Source organism: Odocoileus virginianus, chromosome 25 (genome assembly GCF_023699985.2).
Source record: "Odocoileus virginianus isolate 20LAN1187 ecotype Illinois chromosome 25, Ovbor_1.2, whole genome shotgun sequence".
Taxonomy (NCBI): domain Eukaryota; kingdom Metazoa; phylum Chordata; class Mammalia; order Artiodactyla; family Cervidae; genus Odocoileus; species Odocoileus virginianus.
Window position 1 is genome coordinate 49784187 of NC_069698.1, and position 19825 is coordinate 49804011.

Consider the following 19825-nt stretch of genomic DNA (forward strand, 5'->3'; position numbering starts at 1 on the left):
CCTTCTCCAGGGGATCTTCCCAACTAGGGATCAAACCTGTTATCTCCTGCATTGGCAAGTGGGTTCTTTACTGTCTGAGCTACCACAGAAGCCCATACAAATCTACAGTTACCTTAAAATAAAAAGTTTTTACAAAGCCTATTATTCTCTATCTGTAACTTCTTAATCAGAGATTAATGAACATAATTGAATTATTTAAGAATCAAGGTTATTGCTTTAAATAGCAATCTGAAAAAGGCAATACTCACAGGAACACCAGCCTCAGTCTCTTACCTTTAAGGTGGTCTCTTCTTTTGTCTGGCTATTCATTAGCCTGTTTCTCCTCTGCTCCCCTCACCCGCCCCCACCATCCCCCAGCTGTTTCTCTTGCTGTGGGTCAGAAGGTCATCATTCATGTGTCCATGTTATTTTCAAGCCAGCAAGATTTTGAATGAGGGCCTCTCTTAACAGAATAAGCACATGACTTCTTAATGATGATTAGTAATTTGAGAACAGCTTTCTACTTTCAGCAGAAGTATTACATAGAGACAGAGGATGAGATGGTTGGATGGCATCACTGACTCAATAGACATGAGTTTGAGCAAGCTCTAGGGGACGGTGAAGGACAGGGAAGCCTGGCATGCTGCAATGAATAGGGTCACCAAGAGTTGGACATGACTGAGCGACTGAACAACAACAATCACACAGAGAAATAAAATGGATGAGAATAACATCTTGAATTAAAATACTTGATTTGAAAAAAAAAACCTGATTTGACAGTAAGAATTAATCCTCAAACATTGCCAAACTCATCTATTTAAAGTTAAAGGAAAATAGCTGAGAAAAATTCTTCCCTTTTGAGCAAAGCAGTCAGGATGGTAAAGACAGGTATATTTATTTCATATGACAGCACATTTCACAGGATATGTTCAGTGATTATATGCCACCGACTTTAATACTGTACTCCTATAAAGTATATAGTTATAAATACTGTGTGCCACATAAGCAATAAAATTCTTACATATAAACAGCAATCTACTATAGAGAACAAAGAATTCACAGAGATCCTTAGTGTCTAGCTTCTGCTCTGCTTTTAACAGAACTGGTCAATATTTTAATAATATGCAGAATAATGGCTAGTTATTGCAGCATACCTTTAACTGTCTGTCATAACTTTGTGCCCTTTTTCAGCAACTTGCCAAGTATCAATAGAATTTCCTGACAAAGGCTGAGCTGCTGCTTGATATGTATATTTTAGACAGTAGTTTCTATTCAATGGGAAACACTGCTCACAGAACTGCAGTTGCACTAAAGTTTATAATGAGTTATTTTCCTAACGGAGAGCAAATACCGTATACACTAATCACACAGATGTTAAAGCCACAGTTTCAACAAGTTAATTCACATTTTGAAGCACACTGCTTATAGTAATACTGCTGTTTAAAATATACTACTGCTGAAATGATTAGAACCCCCCAAAAAGCGCAATATAAAACTCACGAGAGTTATTTCTAACAGCAAGTCCTGGCTGTTAATAGAGAGAGAATTACTTTTATAAATATAGTATTCTGATAACATTTGAGCATTTAGAAAAGTGCTTTTTTCCTAATAGATTTGCTTTATGTGGTTAAGTGCGACGCAGCTTGCTGTGCTTTTCTACATCTTATGTATTCTTAGCCGTTAACTCCATTTTCTGATATTCCCCCAATGCACGTGTTAAAGGTTAAATGTGGACAATGGAATTCAGGTGACATTTACAACTGTTTGTATAAAAGGAATGCTAATATAATGGGTAAAGGTGATTTCAAACTGACAGCAAAACAACTATTGCTCCAGGAATTTTCTGATTAGGATTCCTCAATGATACCAAAATACTACATTCTGTAGAAATTATGAACGTCTTCATAAAATTAACCAAAAGCAGGATCAGCTGCATACTGGCAGTGCAGGAGACAAAATCCACAGCTAATTTGAAGTGTAGCCTCTAAGAACTTAAAGCAGCATCACAGATGGGGGAGAGAACACACGGTAGATTCCAGTTCAGCGCCCCCCAGGGTGGGCGCTGCCTGGCTCACCAGCTTGAGAAGTGAGGAAGGCCATGGGGCCTCGGACACCTTCATGGACCTTTAACTCTCATTTACTTCTCATTGAACTTGGTGGCACGTGCCTTCCTGACATCTGTGGGCAGCGTGCTTTTTTGAAAGGGCAGGAGGGTCGGTCCACACAATATGCTACTTCCGGCTGCAAGAAGCTCTTCCCCCAGAAAAGCAGGCAGAGGTGTGGGAGCAGAGTGACAAGGGGGTGTGTGGTATGGGTGTCCAGAAGGGGTGGCAATGGGGGCAAATTCTGGTTCCATTGTGAGATTACTCTAGTTTTGGAAAGATAATGGAAATATCCAAATTTCATTTTCAGCCATCCATTTGATTATATGGAAAAGAGAACTCTGTTACAACTTTTAGGTAAAAATTTGGTCTGACTTATACCCTAGAATTTAAGTGATGCATTTTACCAGTATGTAAGTGTATACATTTGTGTGTTGTGTGTGTATACACTGTTTTTTTTAAAGCAATGTCTTTCTAAATTCTGTTTCAGTGTACCTTTGACGGCTCTTTGGTAAATACTTATAAACACCAATTGTTAACAAGTAGCAAAGGGCTGGCAGCAATGTCAGCTAGAAGTTGTCTGGGCTTTTTGAGATGCTTTAAAGGAGACTGATGAAGAATGTCTGAATGAGGACTTTTCTAAAGTAGCTTCGAGCACTTTTTATGGCTTCTACTCTCTTATTTATCCAAACAGAAACACACCAAAATTCCAGTTAATAATGAGAAAGATTTTTCCTTATTTCTGATATACACATATTCCAACTCTGTACACATTAAATAGTGGTATTTCAGGACAACATCAGTGCACTTAACAATTACTTATTGCACATCATGAATAACGAATGCCCAAATCTCTTGGCTCTACCCTGCCAAAACTAAAGGGACAACTGCTCTCTACTGTGTGACTTTATCTTTCCGTCAAGTCTAGTGTGGGTGATACCTTAGAGGCCAGGGCTGTGAAAGGGTCTGCGGGAGGGGTGGTGCCAGGTGGGAGCAGAGGGACAGGCGGTGGGGGTGGTCTTCTTGCTGGCAACACACAGAAAGACACATTGGTACTTCTACCCCAGTCATCACCAAGCGTCACCTTGGAGCCAGGAGATGAGCTCGGCTGCTTACCCAGGAAAACATCTGGACGAGTGGACCCTGACTTCCCTGTCACAGCAAAGTCCTCTTCCTCCTCGAAGGTTACCCATCCTTTGGGGTTGCTGACTGTTAGTACAGGCGGGCCCTGCGGATCAAAACTGTCCTTAAACCCATCCAGGGAGGATGAAGGCTTGCTACTGTTCTGACCCAGAGGCCTCAGCGAAGAGAATGGACTCTGAGCAACAGGCTCTTCTTTGGAGAACCATGAAGTGGCCTCTGATTCTTGAGACTCAGCTCGAAATGGGTTTCCGGGAACGGCAGTCCTGTCAGTAAAAGGATTTGTGCTGCTTGAGCTTGGGATGAATGGATTTGGGGAACGTCGCATGTTTTCCTGGGCTTTACTCCGGGCTGGAATTGGAGGCATTGTCGGCATGCAGCTTACAGAACTCAGAGTGTTTGCGTTACTTGGGGTTGCAGAAGGCAACGGCGTCAGCCCCCTTGGGCTTGGGGTGTGAACAGATGGCTGAGCCTTTGACACAGCAAGCAGGGTCAATGACAAGTCTTCAAATGGGTCACTCTTTACTGGCGAGTCCAGTCTGACGGTGCAGACTCCGTTTGTTTTCACCTGGGAAAGAGAGAGCCCACTGAATAATGAGAACAAACAAAAAGCAATAGTTACTTTGAGTGCCCCCTCTGCTTTCTGTCTCAATTCTTCTTCATTCTGAGGGGTCACGTATACAAACTCAGAAAATAAAAAAAGGAGCTTTGTGTAGTCTGTTACTCTGGAGGTTACACAAGTACCATGAAATATTCTTAAAAAAAAAAACAAAACCCTGCTAATTAAGTTCTTTTATAAATACAGCTTATTTTATCCATGCAAGTATTGATATGTAAAAATGGAGAACTGCACTGAATTAGCAGATGAGTTTGGTTCATGCCCAGTTATATCAGATTATCAAATGAACTAAGAAACTCACATTCAATTCAAAGTTTATGCTAAATCGCTATGAATAAGCTTCCAACACCCATCTGTGATGATGATGTGGTTTCAATGTTTTTTGAAATATATTTTCATTGAGTTAATGTTACTATGGAAATTCAACTTTATGGATAAAAATTAATTTTATTAGTATATCTGTATTCATAAGCTGAAGACAATGCATCGTTTCCTTTTCCACTGTAGAATAAAATTTTCAAAGCATTCTTTGCCTTTTAATGTCAGCTCTCCTCTGTAGAATAAATTCTGAATAATGTGAAAAAATTTTAATTGACCTTCCTCATCTTGTAAAAATATTCCAAAATAGATAGGTTTTTAATAACTAACCACAATGATTCTTTAACACTGGATGGGGTGGGGGGGGGAAATCCCGTTTCTGTCTGGGATAGTAATTCTGCAACCAAAATAAAGCTATGCGTGGCAGAGCTGGCTGTGAGTGGCTACTGCAGCAGGAGCGGTCAGGTTCACTTCACAGTCAGGAAAAAGCCTGCCCCGTGTGCCCGGTTCACAGAGAAGCCGGCTGGAGTGGAGCCCGGCTGCGGTACTGGGCACAGGCTACTTTCCTAAGGGAAACAGAACTGAAGCCTGGCTGTTTGAGAAAAGTAGCTAGCTTATTGGGAACTCTATTTTAATTAAAAAAACAAAAACAAAAAAACACTATATATAATTACTAAAACTAGGTGGCTAACTTGGATATTTATGCCAAATTAAAGCTAAGAAAACCACAGGAGAGAGAATTTTATTCAGTTAAAGACGCAACGTACAAAATGGAGCATGATCCAAAATGAATTTAAGTCATTGTTACAGCAAGTAACTAAACATAAGATATGTTGAAAAAAAGAGCCGCAGTCTCAAAACATTGTTTTGCTGTTGTTTTAGTTGCTAAGTCGTATCTGACTCTGCAACCCCACGAGACGACTACAGACTATAGCCCACTAGGCTCCTCTGTCCATGGGATTTACCAGGTAAGAAAACTGGAGTGGGTTGCCATTCCCTTCTCCAGGGAATCTTCCCAACTCAGGGATCAAACCTGTGTCTTCTTCTTTAGCAGACAGATTCTTCATCACTGAGCCGCCTGGGAAACTCCAATAAAAAGTAATTTTATCTTATTGAACAGTAACTTGGTGCTTAAGAATAGGGAAGGCTAATTCCCGTCCGATCCAGTGGTCAGGACTCTGTGCTTTCACTGCCAGGGCCTGGGTTCAACCCCTGGTCAGGGAACAAAGACCCCACAAGCCACATGGAGTGGCAAAAAAAAAAAAAAAAGGAATAAGGAAGGCTGCTCATTTGCAGAAGGAAATGGTGTGGATAATTTCTTAGGTGACTCACTCTCTAGGATCTATTTTATTCAACTAATCTATAGTATACTTTAGGTAAACAAGTTTAATTTTTTTCAAACTTAATATGACAATAAATTTGTACAAAATTAAAGAGCAGACATGTCATGGATTCTAAACTGTATTCTAAGTGTATTACAGAACTTAAGAGACAAATTTACTATAGACACTGTAAAATTACAATTAGCTATATATTACCAATAATGACTGGGTTATTTACGATTCATATGACAAAACAGAAGTACTTGAGTGGGTCTGGGCCCTAATTCTCCCATAGTAGACAAAGAGTCCATGACACAGACATTATAGGTAGGAAGTTTATGCTTTGTACAGCTTAGAATAATAGGCCTTTGCCAAATAAATGTTGTACATTTAAATATCTTTATTTTCATATATCAATTTTTTCTTTCAAAATAAGTTAAAGGTAATTTAATAGAAACATGATCATTTTGCCCAAAGCGATTTGAAATTATGAGAGCCACATCATCATTCATTACATTAGAATGAATTTCTATGTATCTAAGCAGTATTTATGATGACTTGACATTAATGATGATGGTATTTTTACAGAGAAGGGTGTTGGAAAGGCCCTTAAATAATCCTGCTATAATGTTAATTTCATCTTTGTAAATCATCAATTCTTCCTTAACAAAAAAAATCATGCTACTATTTTTTTTAATTTCCCAAAAGAAATCTAAGAAAAAAACTGAATTTTGTACTTACATAATTATGCCACTGTTAAAACCAAGAACCAATTTGGTTTTGCCAAATACACTTTCATATATCTAAAGCTTACCTTCTTCAAGTTATACTTTTTAGTCTTGTTAATTTTTGTAAAAAAAAGCAAAATAAATGGGAAAGCATTAGCAAGAATAACTAAAATGGTTCCTAAGAATTCCAAATACTAAGAAAAAAAGCAGGTTCTATGGTATGATAACAGAATTTATTAATGTGGACAGGTGGTTTTTTAAAATGGGTGAAAATTTAGATGTATGAAGCAAAAGATTCATACATCTAATGTGCTAAGACAGATGAGAAGCACATATAAGATTGAGAAATAATCCGATACCTGTTACCCTGATGGTTGCTCCTGCTTTGAGAAACGAAACACAGACATCAAGGGAAAAGGGAAAGAGTTAGGAGGACAATCTGAGACCAACCAGCAACCCTAACAATTCAGTCTTCAAAACACTTTCAGTTTTATATTATGTACAAAATCCAAGAGCAGTGAGATCTGCACGTCACAGTATAAGATCAAGAGACAATAAAATGTACTGCTGTAATAGGGCTCAGGACTTAATTTTGTCTGAGGTTGGTTACTAACTAGTTCAAAGTAGTCATTCTAAAAATAATATTCCAAATACATTATTGGAGCACTGAAGTATTTTCAGCAGGCCATGGATGAAATGTTTGTGTCCCCCCCAGATTCGTATGCTGAATGAACCCCAACCTCCTTTATATGATGGTATTTGGAGACGTGGCCTCTGGGAGGTGACTGGGGTTAGATGAGGTCATGAGAGTGGGCCCTCTTGATGGAACTAGCACCCTTTGGAGGAGACACACCAGAGGGCTTGCTCTTTCTTCCCTTGTGCAAGCACCAAGGAAAGGCCATGTGGACACAGGAGAAGAGGCCCTGGCAGAAACCCAACCATGCTGCCATCCTGATCTCAGGCTTCTAGCCTCCAGAACTTGAGAACACAAATTTCTACTGCCCGAGTCACCCAGTTCATGGTATTTTGTTACGGCAGCCCAAAAAGGTTAGGACACAGCCTTAAGACAAGTCTATGGGTTTATCATGATTAGAGAAATTGTACAAAATGGCACCACTTTGCGGAAAAGTGAAAACTAGTATTTATTTTAACATGGTTAGGATCCAGGCTTGTTCTATTACTCTATCACTCAAATTTTCTGAAGGGTGATACTAAAGATGAAATCACAATCTATAATATAGTAGCAGTACTTTAAAAAATTACAGTATTCTTAAGAAAGTTTGAATAAATCTTCCCCAATATTTAAAGCTTACCTTATTTTAAAATACCAAAACTCACTTAGACAGTATAGAGAGACACCATGCTAAAATAAATTATTTTATAAATAATGTATTTGTTATATATTATATAAAATGTGTTACTACAAAACATGAGACTCCTCAATTTAACCTTTCTTGATAATCCTGATACATTAGTTTTGGAAGACTTGGATAAAAACTGGGAATGGGTTTATACTAAGATGCAAGGGGGTGGTATTAAATTGATCCAGAAAGCTGAGATTTTTTTTCTTTTTTGGCTGTGCTGTGAAGCATGCAGGATCTTAGTTCCCTGACCAGGGATCAAACCCGTGCCCTCTGCAGAGTATGCACGGGGTCTTAACCACTGGACTGCCAGGGAAGTCCTGAGATTTTCTACTTGGTCTCTTCTCTCACTGTCAGCTATAACTTCAATAATATAGCTGTGATGCTATTACTTTACTTCCCATTGGATTCCTGACTTCTGGTTTTCAGCTGTTAATCAGATGACTAAGACACTGAAAGTCAGATAAGTGGAGCATTTGTACATTTTCTAAAGGATATATAACATATAATCATTTGAATTAGAAGAATCTTTTCTATTCAGAATTATAGAATCAAAGAACTTAAATAGTAATAACAAGTAAAGCTGGGTCATGTGTGTTTCTATGTTTTAAATACCTTGTATATTTTTGGCAGAAGTAATAAAGATGTGTAAAAATTACTAAGTGTTAAATTCTAAGACTATTTCATATTACTACCAAAATATTAAAATGTGAGTTATTTTACTAACTTACCCTTTTCGAGTTATAGCCACTATAGAAGAATTTTTAAAACTTTAGATGTTTATTATTTTTTGAATAGGCATTATTTTTATGGTTCAAAGTTAAAAAGGCACAAAAAGTAAAATGCCTCCCTCTCTTTCTGACTGTAAGCTCCCAGGAGGAAACTAAGCTCTTTGTGATCTTTCACAAAGGCAGTCTACACATGAGCAAGACCTCCACACCCCAGAAAAGTGGGTCTGTGTATATAACGTGTAGAGAGATTTGATATCAATGACTGAGGCAAAAAAAAGGCTTAAAACAAACACCTTTCACAGTTTTAATGACCAGAATATAAGAGTCAAGAATACACACACACAAAGCACAGGCTTGCTGTGCTTTGTCACCAAATCATCATACCAATTCCAATGAAAATCAGAAAGCAAAACATGGGAAAATGACCTAAGAAAATGATACATGGCAGTCATGGAATATTCATCCTATACTATTTGTGTCATAAGATGACTTTCTGCTGAGAACTACAATCTTCCTTGACAGTGTGTTCTTTCTGAAGCTGTTCAAAGTACCACACCTACTTTCAATACAGAAAACATCTTACAGAATTTTAGGAATTAGGGTTCAACTTTACTGTGAAAATCATGATCACTTTCTGTCCTAAAACTGTACTAATACAAAGCTCTAAGATGGCTTCTTTGAAAGTTTCTTGCCCCCCAATTACATTAAAAATAAATAAATAAATAAATTAAATAATAATAAATATAATGCTACACCTTACAAGAAAATGAAAAGAAAAAAAATCATCATGCACTAAAAGTAGATTGTCACAGAGAAAATAATGGACATTTATTGTTTGAAGGACTTCTATATAATTACTATATATCCTCAGCACTGTCAACTACAGAATACTTTTTGGTGTTAATTAGCTTAAGAGAATATTATTCTTAATTATATATCTGTCGTAGCTTTTTAAAAAATGGGACCAATAGTCTATAGAATATTGGTAACAATATTCATATTGTTTCAAGATTCGTATTTACTTTATAATCTGTTTTTCACTATGAAGAAGCATAGAAACTGCTAACTTCTGCCAACTAGCTGGACATACTCATATACCTGTAAAAATAAATGCAAACTATTATTATAAACATGCTTAAGGGACATCACCAGTGTAACAGTTCTGTATTTTAGACTATTCCAAAATAAAAGCAGACTCAAACTTCACTTCTTTGACCTTGATGGAATTTTCAAGTTAAAACTTTTTGATAAAATTCAATGTGAGGCTAGACAACACAAATATAAAGATAAGCCTTATACTAAAGATAAACTTTTACTAAAGATAAACCTTATTTTAATGATTTTACTGAGATGTATATAATAAAAACTAAGTAAAACAGCCTCCACGTAAAACAATTCAACTTGCATGAATATCCTTGTGTTGAAACAACTTTGTGTATACACACCAGAAGGCTTTCCAATGTGAGATCACTCTGGGATAACAGAAGTCCCTGTGACCCTGTGATTTCCACCCACCAAGGCAATGGCACTATTTTCTATGCGATACTCATGAGAACATGGTTTTTACTTTGGCGAATAAGCCTACTGCTGCATGCCTGAAACATCTAAATGGATCCAGTAGTATCTGAAACTGTTAGAGATCCCCAAGGAAGCCCAGTGCCAGCTCCATCACAGAAAAGACCTAACTGCAGCATCAGGAGAAACAGGATTATTGGAAATTTACTGCCAATGGCCAGGGACTGACCTGACTGCCTTTCTGTCCAGGAGGTAAAGGTCAAAACTAATCTAATAGCTGTGAACAAAAAGAAACTAAATTATTACTGTCCATTCTAATTAAGTATCCAAAGTAAATTATACACAGAAAAACCAAAAAAATCACCTACGCTTTAAACAAGGCAAAACAGCCTGGGAGCCATTTGGAAGTTTTAGGGAAAACAGCCTTTAGGGAAAGAGCCCTAATCTAGGGTCACTCTCTGAGAACCCTTGATTCAGACAACAGGTTGGACAAACAAACAAAAAAACCCAAACCCTGAAATAGCCAAACGTGTGTTTGTCGTGTGACGAATCTGAGGTGTCAAATGACATTCATTGGTTGAAGTCATATCTAAACATGTTATTACCAGCAAATGACAAAATTTTTTAAAAAGTCAAATCTGTAAGGTGTTTTTTCTAAAGCTAATAATTAAAATAAGTATGTTCAAAGACTAAAGCAAGGGCATCAAATATGTCTCAGTAAAAAAAAAAAAAAGGGAAAAACAAAACAAAAAGTAAGCAAAAGCACGCGCATACAAATACACACACACACACACACACACCCCCACCCCCTGGGCATCAAATATGTCTCAGTAAAAAAAAAAAAGGAAAAATAAAACAAAAAGTAAGCAAAAGCACACACACACACCCCCACCCCACGATCTTTTTCACACCCCCACCACATACACACCCCCCCCACACACACACACCCACGATCTTTTTCCCCCGCTGGAAGGACTTACCTGTGGCTGCGCAGGAGGTTCAGAAGGCAAGCTGTGGGACGACCTGCTCCGAGGGGGCGGCTGTGGGGGCGTTTCCAGGCTGGGCTGCAGGGCAGCCTGGGTCAGAGGTGCGGCCACCGGGATGAGAGGCTCCTGCATCTTCTGAAGAGGTGGCGGCAGAGAAGGCGGCACAGGAAGGGCGGCCTGAGGCTTCAGGGGTTCAGGAAGAAGAGCTGGCCCTAAAGAAAGTCATTTCCAGATGTTAGGCATTCTCTGGAAAACTGTGTTTATCCTTCCTTTTGGGAAATGGTAGGAGATTCCAGTCCCTTTCCCAGCCCCCAGTAGACTCCTTTATTATGGCATACAGAAAGACAGGAAAAAAAAAAAAGATAGAGAGAAAGGCTACCTCAATTTGAGTAAGTTGTATAAATTGAGAGACTGCAGAAAGAAAAAAGAAAAGAAGTGGAAGGGAGGGATACACTGTCGTTTCGACTACAGGTCTACCTTTCTGTACTTCTGAGGGTTTGCTTTGGCTTTCAGGAGTCAGTCTCCCAGCAGATGCCCGTGCGTGGCTCTGGGGGGCGCTGATGACTCCAGCACGGGGTGGAATAATCTAAAGATGGGAAATGAAAACCATTGAGACATTTACCTTATGTGCAATGGATAAGATTTGGTGAAAATATTGTTTGTGCATCTAGTATCATTTCCTCAGCCTCTGGTCATTCTAATGGCTCTATTTATTGCCATATAATCATAAGTTTTGGTTTTTTTATTACAGATTAACTTTTATTGGTGCATAGTTACTTCACAATGTTGTGTTGGTCTCTACTGCTCAGCAACATGAATCAGGCGCACACACATATACCCTCCCTTCTGGGTTCACCCCCTCAGGTCACCACAGTGCAGTAAGCAGAACTCTGTGCCATACAGCAGCAGTTTCTCATCAATTATCTACTTTATACATACTATCAATAGAGTGTGTGTGTGTGTGTATTCACACACATATATGTGTCAACCCAAATCTCCCAATTCCTCCCCTGCCTCTTGGTATCCACATATTTGTTCTCTATGTCTGTGTCTCTATTACCTGTATGCAAATAAGATCATCTATAGTATTTATCTACATTCCACATATATGGGTAATACACAATATTGTTTCTCTCTGTCTTACTTCACTCTGTATGATACTTTCTAGGTCCATCCATGTCTCCACAAATGACCCAGTTTTGCTCCTTAAGCTTCAAAAATCTTTTTATTTTTCACTGTTTACTATGTGCCAGGCACTATATTAACCAAGCATTTGGGTATGCATTTACATTTCAATGTCCAAATGGCCCTAGGGGGTAAGGTATTATTTCATCATCTCTAACTTAAATGAAAATGAAGAAATGTGTACAACCGTCCCAAAGCCACAGAGTTAGAAAATATAGCCAGGAGCCGAACTCAAGGCCCGTGTTCTTTATCCTGTATCATGCTGCCTTAGTGGGACGATGTTACAGGTCATGAGGAGATGGAGCGGGACATACACTGTGGAACTAAGAGGCTTACCAAAAACTACACTGAGGCTGTTTTTCTTTATTAAACACAGAGGTTAAAAACTCTGGAATGGCTAACTCAATGTGCTGAAATACATACGCTGGAAGATACACTGGGGAAATAACGTCCTTTTCTATCTTCACATGTTTGCTGAAGGCTTTAAGCACTCAGTACCTTTTTCTTATTTTTTTATAAATTGGAGGCTAATTGCTTTACAGTATTTGCTGGCCTCTGCCATACATCAATATGAATCAGTCACATGGAGGTATATGTTCCCTCCCTCCTGAATCCCCCACAGGCACACACATGTCCCCTCCCTCCTGAACCCCGCTCCCATCTCCCACCCCACCCCAGGCTTCTAAGCTGTCACACAGCACAGGGCTGAGCTCCGCGATGCCCACCTGCTGTCTGTGTTACACACGGTAGCATATACGCTTCCATACTACTCTCTGTTAGTCCCACCCTCTCCTGCCCCCGCTGTGTCCGCAAGTCTGTTCTCTCTATCTGCGTCTCCGCTGCTGCCCTGCAAGCAGGTTCATCAGTACCATCTTTCTAGATTCCATGCATAAGCAAAAGTTACGAATGTAATTGCACAAAATCCTGACTTTCCTTCCCTATTCTTACAATATTCAGTAAGCAAAGTACTTTGTGGGAAGTGGTAGAGTCGGTGAATAACAATTTCCCCTTTTTTAAAAAAACAAAAACAAAAACAGGGGAGTGGATAATGGCTATTTTAAGTATATTCCACAGACACTTTACTTTGGAGCATATTATATATAGAAAAAGGCCTTCAGGTTGGCTACAAGACAAAAAACAAAATATCTCTAGCTTAGAAATCTTATGAGAATTTCTTAGACTCTTGAAGTAGTTTCATTAGGAGAAGTTTCTTCATTTCCAGGTATAGTCACAGTTTCCAGGATTCAGCTGGTGGCATCCAAATAACCCCAGGCTCCACCAGACTGACACTGGTTTCTCTTTCCTTTATTTTTTAATTTTTTTTTTCTTTGAATTACTTGTTCTATCCCAGAGAAATTTTCGTGTGAGTGAATAATAGAATAATTCTGTGTATAATAAAACACAGATAAACACGCAGAAAACCACAGACTTACAACGCAGGGTGAAACCCTGCAATGCCATCTGCTCTCCTGCAGTTAAACCTTTCGAACTGGTTTTAGCTGACAGACTATCATCAAAGGGCTTCCTGAAATCTAATTTTAAAATCCTTCCGGACTTCCCTGGTGGTCCAGTGGTTAAGACTTGTGCTTCCACTGCAGGGAGTGCGGGTTCAATCTCTGTTTGGGGAACTAAGATCCCGCATGCCTCAAGGTGCGGCAAAAATAAATAAGGAAATAAATAAAATAAATTAAAAAATAAGGAAATAAAAGTAAAATAAAATCTTTCTGATTGAAGAATGACTTTACCTCATTAATTACGCAGATAATGTCATAAAAAGTTGCCCTACTACGTCACTTCCCCATATATTTCAAGATTCTAAGATATTTACTTAGTGACTGTAATCACGTAACTGTACCACTTTTATTCAAATAATGAAGGCTGCTTTTACTTCTGAAGAGGATATCAGAATACCGTTCGAGGTGAAGGTGGGGCTGCCCTGGTGGCTCAGTGGTACAGAATCTAACTCTCAATGCAGGAGAAGCAGGTTTAATCCCTGGGTTGGGGAGATCCCCTGGAGAAGGAAATGGCAACCCACTCCAGTAATCTTACCAGGGAAATTTCAGACACAGAAGCCTGATGGGCTACAGTCCATGGGATTGCAAAGAGTCGGACATAACTCAGCGAGTACACACATAACACACACACAACTCAGAGAATAAAACACAGACACACACACAGACACGAAGGTACCTTGAAGAGCATCAAGTCTAATTCCCCCAGTTTAGAATTGAGGAAATTGGAGTCTTAATGGGCCCACGATTTCTTCAGGGTAACACATATGATTAGTAGCAAGCTGGGACCCAAGACCTAGACCTCCTGGCTCACAAGCGAGGTGCTGCCTACCGGTCTGGCTGCACTGTGTCCGGCAAGTCCCGGGCCTGGCAGTCCGGCTTGAGGTGGAGGCTGGCTGCGTCCTGGAACAAAGGCATTGCACCATGTAGCTCAGGTGTGTGTTTGTTTTTTTAAAGAAAGAAACAAGAAACCATGTACTTATATCCACACAGTCTACTTATGGTCCAGTTTTAAGGTTAAGTAGCTGAATTCGAACATTTACCTAGATTATCTCTCCGTGTTGTTCCAGGGCTTTTGGGCGCTTTGAAGCAGGAAGGAAAAAAAATTAGCCATAAGTAAACAATCAAGCCATATTGTATACTACTAGCTAGCTGTTCTGTTTCATTACCAGCAGAAATGGGGGCACAAGGTGGAAAAAGAAAAACAAACTATTCTGTTTTAGAAATGCTGGAGGGTGTCATCAGCCCTTTAGAAAACACCCCCAAAAGAGAAAAATTTAGACTACCGAGAGTGACATTTATGGGACAAGTTGGCAGTTGGTCTGATACCTCATTTGGAAGGTAACCTTCCCAACAGAGCTCTTTCCTGTGAACCCTGAAAACACACGATCAGTTTGGGGGAACGATCACAAGACGTGGCCCCACTGTTTCCCAGAGCTTGGTGGGCTCACGGCTCCAGGACCAGTAGACCTGCACGTTCCGAGTCACATAAGACACCAAACAGCACTGTTTTAGGGCTTTATGCTGTAGATGTCAGTACGGATAAGGACTCTTACAATGAGATCTTTTGGATTTCTACAGAAAAACCCTATCATTAAGGTAGAAGGCGGGCACTACTTATTACAATATCTGCCTTAGACAAGACAGCGTTGAAATACTGCTCAAACTCATTCAAAATGTAGGAAAAGACTGAAATGAAATAAACTACTTTTGGGACCAAAAGGAGCAGGAGACACTATTAAGGTCACCATCTCAGATTTCTTCTTTTTGAAAGGAAATTCAAGTGTAATTGTTACATGAAACCCATCAGACTTTTAATAAGTGTAATCTTAATGAATGGCTTCCAGTTTTAATAGCCTTTTAAGCAGATACTCAGCATATTTATGTTATCTGAAGTTAATTAAAAAAAATACTATATCCTCAGACTGAATTAACAAGGTTTAACTATTAATTTTTAATACTTCAGTTAGTATAGTACATTTCTAAACATTTGACTTATTCTGAAAAGAATTTCAAAGGCGTTCTTCTTAAAATAATACTGCACATTAATTTCACATCTAGAGTATATATGAAATATATATATATAGAACAGCTCAAAACAACATTTTAAGAATTGCAGAGAAAGTAAATGGACAACCGTCAGAAACAACACAAGACAGAATGAAAATAGAAAAAATACAAAGTTACAAGATATACATAAGGAGGGGGAGGGGGAGTTTACAGTTGGACCGAGAAAAGATTTGGTATGTCTTTAAAACACCGGAGGGGCTGACATTTAGAAATAAAACGAGAGATCCATTTCTAGGATGCAAATGTCTTGTTACCTTCCATCTCTCGCCTAGCTACCCCCGGACTGGGAGGGGCTCCACCACCTTTTTAGAGAGAGAACAGAAGCTGTGTATTGTTCAGGGCCCATAGCACACAGGGAAAGGCAGGCACACAAAACAGTTTCTGAGTTAAACTTCCTTTTGCAGAAAAAGTTCTTTTACTGCTTCAAATTTCTTCAAAGATATCTGTATAAACCAAAGTGCCTCTAGATGCCTGGCCCAAACCTGATTCTGGCCCTTTCTTCAGTTAGAATCGAAAGGAGAAAATAGTTTTCTTTTTATATCTGACATCATGGGAGGATTCCCTGGAGAAAGAAATGGCAACCCACTCCAGCATTCTTGCCTGGAGAATCCCATGGACAGAGAAGCCTGGTGGGCTACAGACCATGGGGTTCCAAAGAGTCGGACACAACTGAGTGACTAACACTTTCACTTTTTCACTAGCAGTAGGGGAATTGAAAATATGTGTAATGAAAGTCTTTGCTTTTTAATCATCTCATTCTTTATATTCAGAATTAAACCACTAATAAAAGCTCCGATATTTGCCAGTCATAAAGGGAAAAAAAAATCTGAAAGTTCCAATTTCATTTTAAATCTCTATGAGACTATGTTAGTCCCTTAGAAGGTAATTTTCAATGCATTATTTAAAAAAAAAAAAAAAGAACTCTAAAAGTACTATAATTACTTTCAGCTTATTGCCTTCAAGCAGTTATTGGTTTACAGGCTTAAAAAAAACATGCTGCGAACACTGCCTACAAAAGAATTATGAAGAGAAGCAATTTTTTTAAAACTACATCAGATTTCTAAGTAAGTCACTGAGTTGCTAATGTGTATAGCTTTTCACAAATTTCTTTAAAATTTTTATTTTTCTACAGATTGGTCTCCTAATTAAAGGGGAAGGTAAATAAAATCTTCCATGAAGCTATAAATTAAAACACAAGTCTGAAATGGGAAAAATCAATGTTTTCTTTAAGTTAGTGGAAAAGTTACCCTCCAGTAGTATCTTATAGAAGCTTTGGTGCTGAAAGAACTCTGCTACCCTTATTATCCAAAGTCATTAAAATCTGCACACAGCAAGTCAATCTGTGACAGCATGTGAGTCAGTCAGTGATGTCTTTAGGCAGCTGGAGTAGGAGGAGACCAGCTGCATGTGCACAATGAGCCTAATGATGTTAAAACTGGATCAGTGAAAGCTCTTCTGTGGGACTGAGAGATTCTGCCTGAACCTTTCCTGAGAACTAGATTAAATAAACTTGTCAAATGTATACCTCTAGTTGAGCTTTGTGAGAGTTTTCATGTAAAACAAGTAAACTACAAAAAGTGACCCATGTGTTAAGAAGAATATCTTTATGGAAATACATAACAGAGACTTGTTATTCTATTTTAAAAATGAGGCATGAATGTTATGACAAGTTATGATAAAGCAATGCAAAATGAAAGCTATATTTCAGATAATTATGATAACTTTAAATTGCATTCCTAGGATATTTTGCTAATTCACAGGTTACTGGCAAGATGATGTACTAAAGTTCTAATATAATCCAATATAATCAAATCCTTGGGAAACCACCTGTCTTCATTGTGTTTGACTTACTTAATCTTTATAAATGAACTGGCTATATTTATTAATAAAAAGTATATCAGGCCTTAAGTAATTCAACTCTGTTTATCTGGGAAATGGAAGGTCTTGTTAATTCTAATAATATTCACTAATAAAATCAAGCTCTAATCTTTTACCAGAAATATAATGGAAGTTTGGAGTTATTTTTAAGTTGAACTATAAATGTCATTCATCTTGGCTTTCATCAAACCAACCTAAAATGTCATTGAGTTACAGGGCTCAAACTCCAAAAAAATTAATGAACCAAGATCCATACATTATAACAAATATAAATGGTTACCTCCAAACTCTTTTCTAGCAGGTGCAGGACTCCTAGCCCCTTATAGTTCAGAAGAGAATGTGCAGCAGAAAGGAAATGACATTAAATAAAGAATTGAAATGTCAAAGATTTACTATAGTTTCCAAGATGTCAAATATCATGTAGAGACTACATATTCATATCTTGGTGCTATACAAAAGCTATTATGTAACACAAATACTTCTAACAGAAACAACACTATACTTATTTTAAAAGAACATTTAAACAAATATATAAAACTGCAAACAGAAAAATGTATGTTATTCAGTTCTAATCATGCATTAAAATTTTTTTTTCATTTTTAAATAACCATGCATTTTACAGAAATCAGTACAACCACGTCAAATTAGCGAAAACAAAACAAATGTTTCCCGCGCGCTTATAAGAGGCCAGCTCTGAAAACATGTTACAGGAATCTAGCTGTTCTGTCACACCTACGCCATTTGTTAGAGAAAAGCTAACTAAGGAAGTAGCACCAATGACAGAAAACTGATAAAATCTAGAAAGAAGCGTTTCAAAAACATGCAAAACATTTTTCAGCAGAGTGGTGAAATGCAGCAGAGATAGAAATACAAGGATTTGTCACCTGAAGGCGGAGGCGGTCGTTGTGGGGGAGCTGGACGTGCGGGAGGAGCAACCGGGCGGGGAGGGGGAGGCCGCTTGGGTTCCAGGGTCTGGGAAGATTCTTTCTGCTGTAGCTGTGTTGCTGGCAGGGCGTCTACAGGAGAATCTACCAGAAAAAAGTACCTTAGGTAAGAGGATCAGGCTCCAAGGGGTGAGCACACAGGTACTTTCTACAGGCGTATGATAAATTATTTTGCTAACCTTCTAAATCTGTACTACAGAGGGATGACACACATTTGTAGTATCAGTAACACAAGCAGCTGTGCTATTACCTTACCCTCTGGTACTACGGGAGCAGTCAGGTTACTCTCTGGACTTCTTACCCAGGCCCCGGGTACTGAAAGGGGATTTACTGAGTGGCCCTAACAAGATGGCATGAAGTATCGTGTGTTAGGTCATTTGCAATACAATCTGCTGGCCAGGACAGAGAAGAAAAAGCAAAGAGAGACTCCTCTCTATGCCCTGACTTATCCTGGATTTATTGAAGGAAGCTCTGAGGCCTTCCCTCGTGGCTCAGTGATAAAGAATCTGCCCGCCAATGCAGGAGATGTGAGTTTGATCCCTGAGTCGGGAAGATCTCCTGGAGAAGGTAATGGCAACCCACTCCCATATTCTTGCTTGGGAAATCCCATGGACAGAGGAGCCTGGCAGGCTACAATCCATGGGGTTGCAAAAGAGTCAGATACAACTCAGCGACTATTTAACAACAGTCCTCTAAGAGTAGCATGGGGGAGCTTGAGAAACTGCTGAAATGAAAGGTATTTTTCAAGGATACTGGTTAGTGTGGAACTGAACTGTGTGATGTAACAACTTCCAGAGAAAAACCTTCTGACTTTGGAGGAGTCATGACTATCAAATTGAATTCAAAATACTTGTTTTGTCTCTTTCTGCTTCCTATTATAATGCAGGTAATGTATAGATAGTTAAGCCCAAAGAATTATGGGTTCTGACCATAATGCTTAAAAACTGTTCAGTGATAAGCCATGGACAAACCTGCCACACAGAGAAGGACAAAGTAAAGTTCTGATCTAGTGATAGCAACGAGCTTCCTCTTCACTTAGGGCAGAACCATCTACAAGGTTTCCTCTTTTGTACGCACAGAAAACATGCTACACTTTAGACTATGGATGTGAAAGTTAAGCAAAAACAGCTCTCCAAAGGAGATCCGAAGGCATCTAAAATCAAACATATCAGCCCAGGAAGTCATACAAAACTTGAAATAAAACACATACTCTGTGAAGCAGGGGGCCCAGGTGTTCTGGACGGAGCTCGACTTGGTCTCACTGGGAGGGAAGGCACGGGTCCCTCCGATATGGTAGGTGACTGGCAGGGACTGGTCCGGGGTGAAGAACTGGGGGACGTGCCAAGGCCAGAACTGGAAGACGGCTGGAGATGCTGAGGAAGGATCTCCTCTACCTCAGCACTATAGTCATCCACATCACCTAAGAAAACGCAAGG

At 39.0% G+C, this 19825-nt stretch overlaps 1 protein-coding gene across 10 annotated transcripts in view; it reads right to left on the reverse strand.

Moving 5' to 3' along the window:
* Window positions 1–849: 849 nt before the first annotated feature.
* The window catches only part of SYNJ1 (synaptojanin 1), an 89650-nt gene continuing 70674 nt past the window's right edge, over window positions 850–19825 (reverse strand). For 2 of the 10 annotated variants that reach the window (XM_070455165.1, XM_070455163.1), the window contains exons 24-33: window positions 19600–19809; window positions 18330–18473; window positions 17726–17764; window positions 15822–15869; window positions 14541–14579; window positions 14330–14400; window positions 11279–11387; window positions 10796–11013; window positions 6568–6591; window positions 3701–3789 (exon numbers count right to left, since the gene is read on the reverse strand). In XM_070455165.1, coding sequence (XP_070311266.1) covers window positions 6571–6591; window positions 10796–11013; window positions 11279–11387; window positions 14330–14400; window positions 14541–14579; window positions 15822–15869; window positions 17726–17764; window positions 18330–18473; window positions 19600–19809 — 899 coding nt within the window. In that variant the 3' untranslated portion in view covers window positions 3701–3789; window positions 6568–6570. Of the gene's footprint in view, window positions 3790–6567; window positions 6592–10795; window positions 11014–11278; window positions 11388–14329; window positions 14401–14540; window positions 14580–15821; window positions 15870–17725; window positions 17765–18329; window positions 18474–19599; window positions 19810–19825 lie in introns of all 10 variants that reach the window. The other 8 variants (XM_070455158.1, XM_070455157.1, XM_070455162.1 and 5 more) reach the window with 6 other exon arrangements.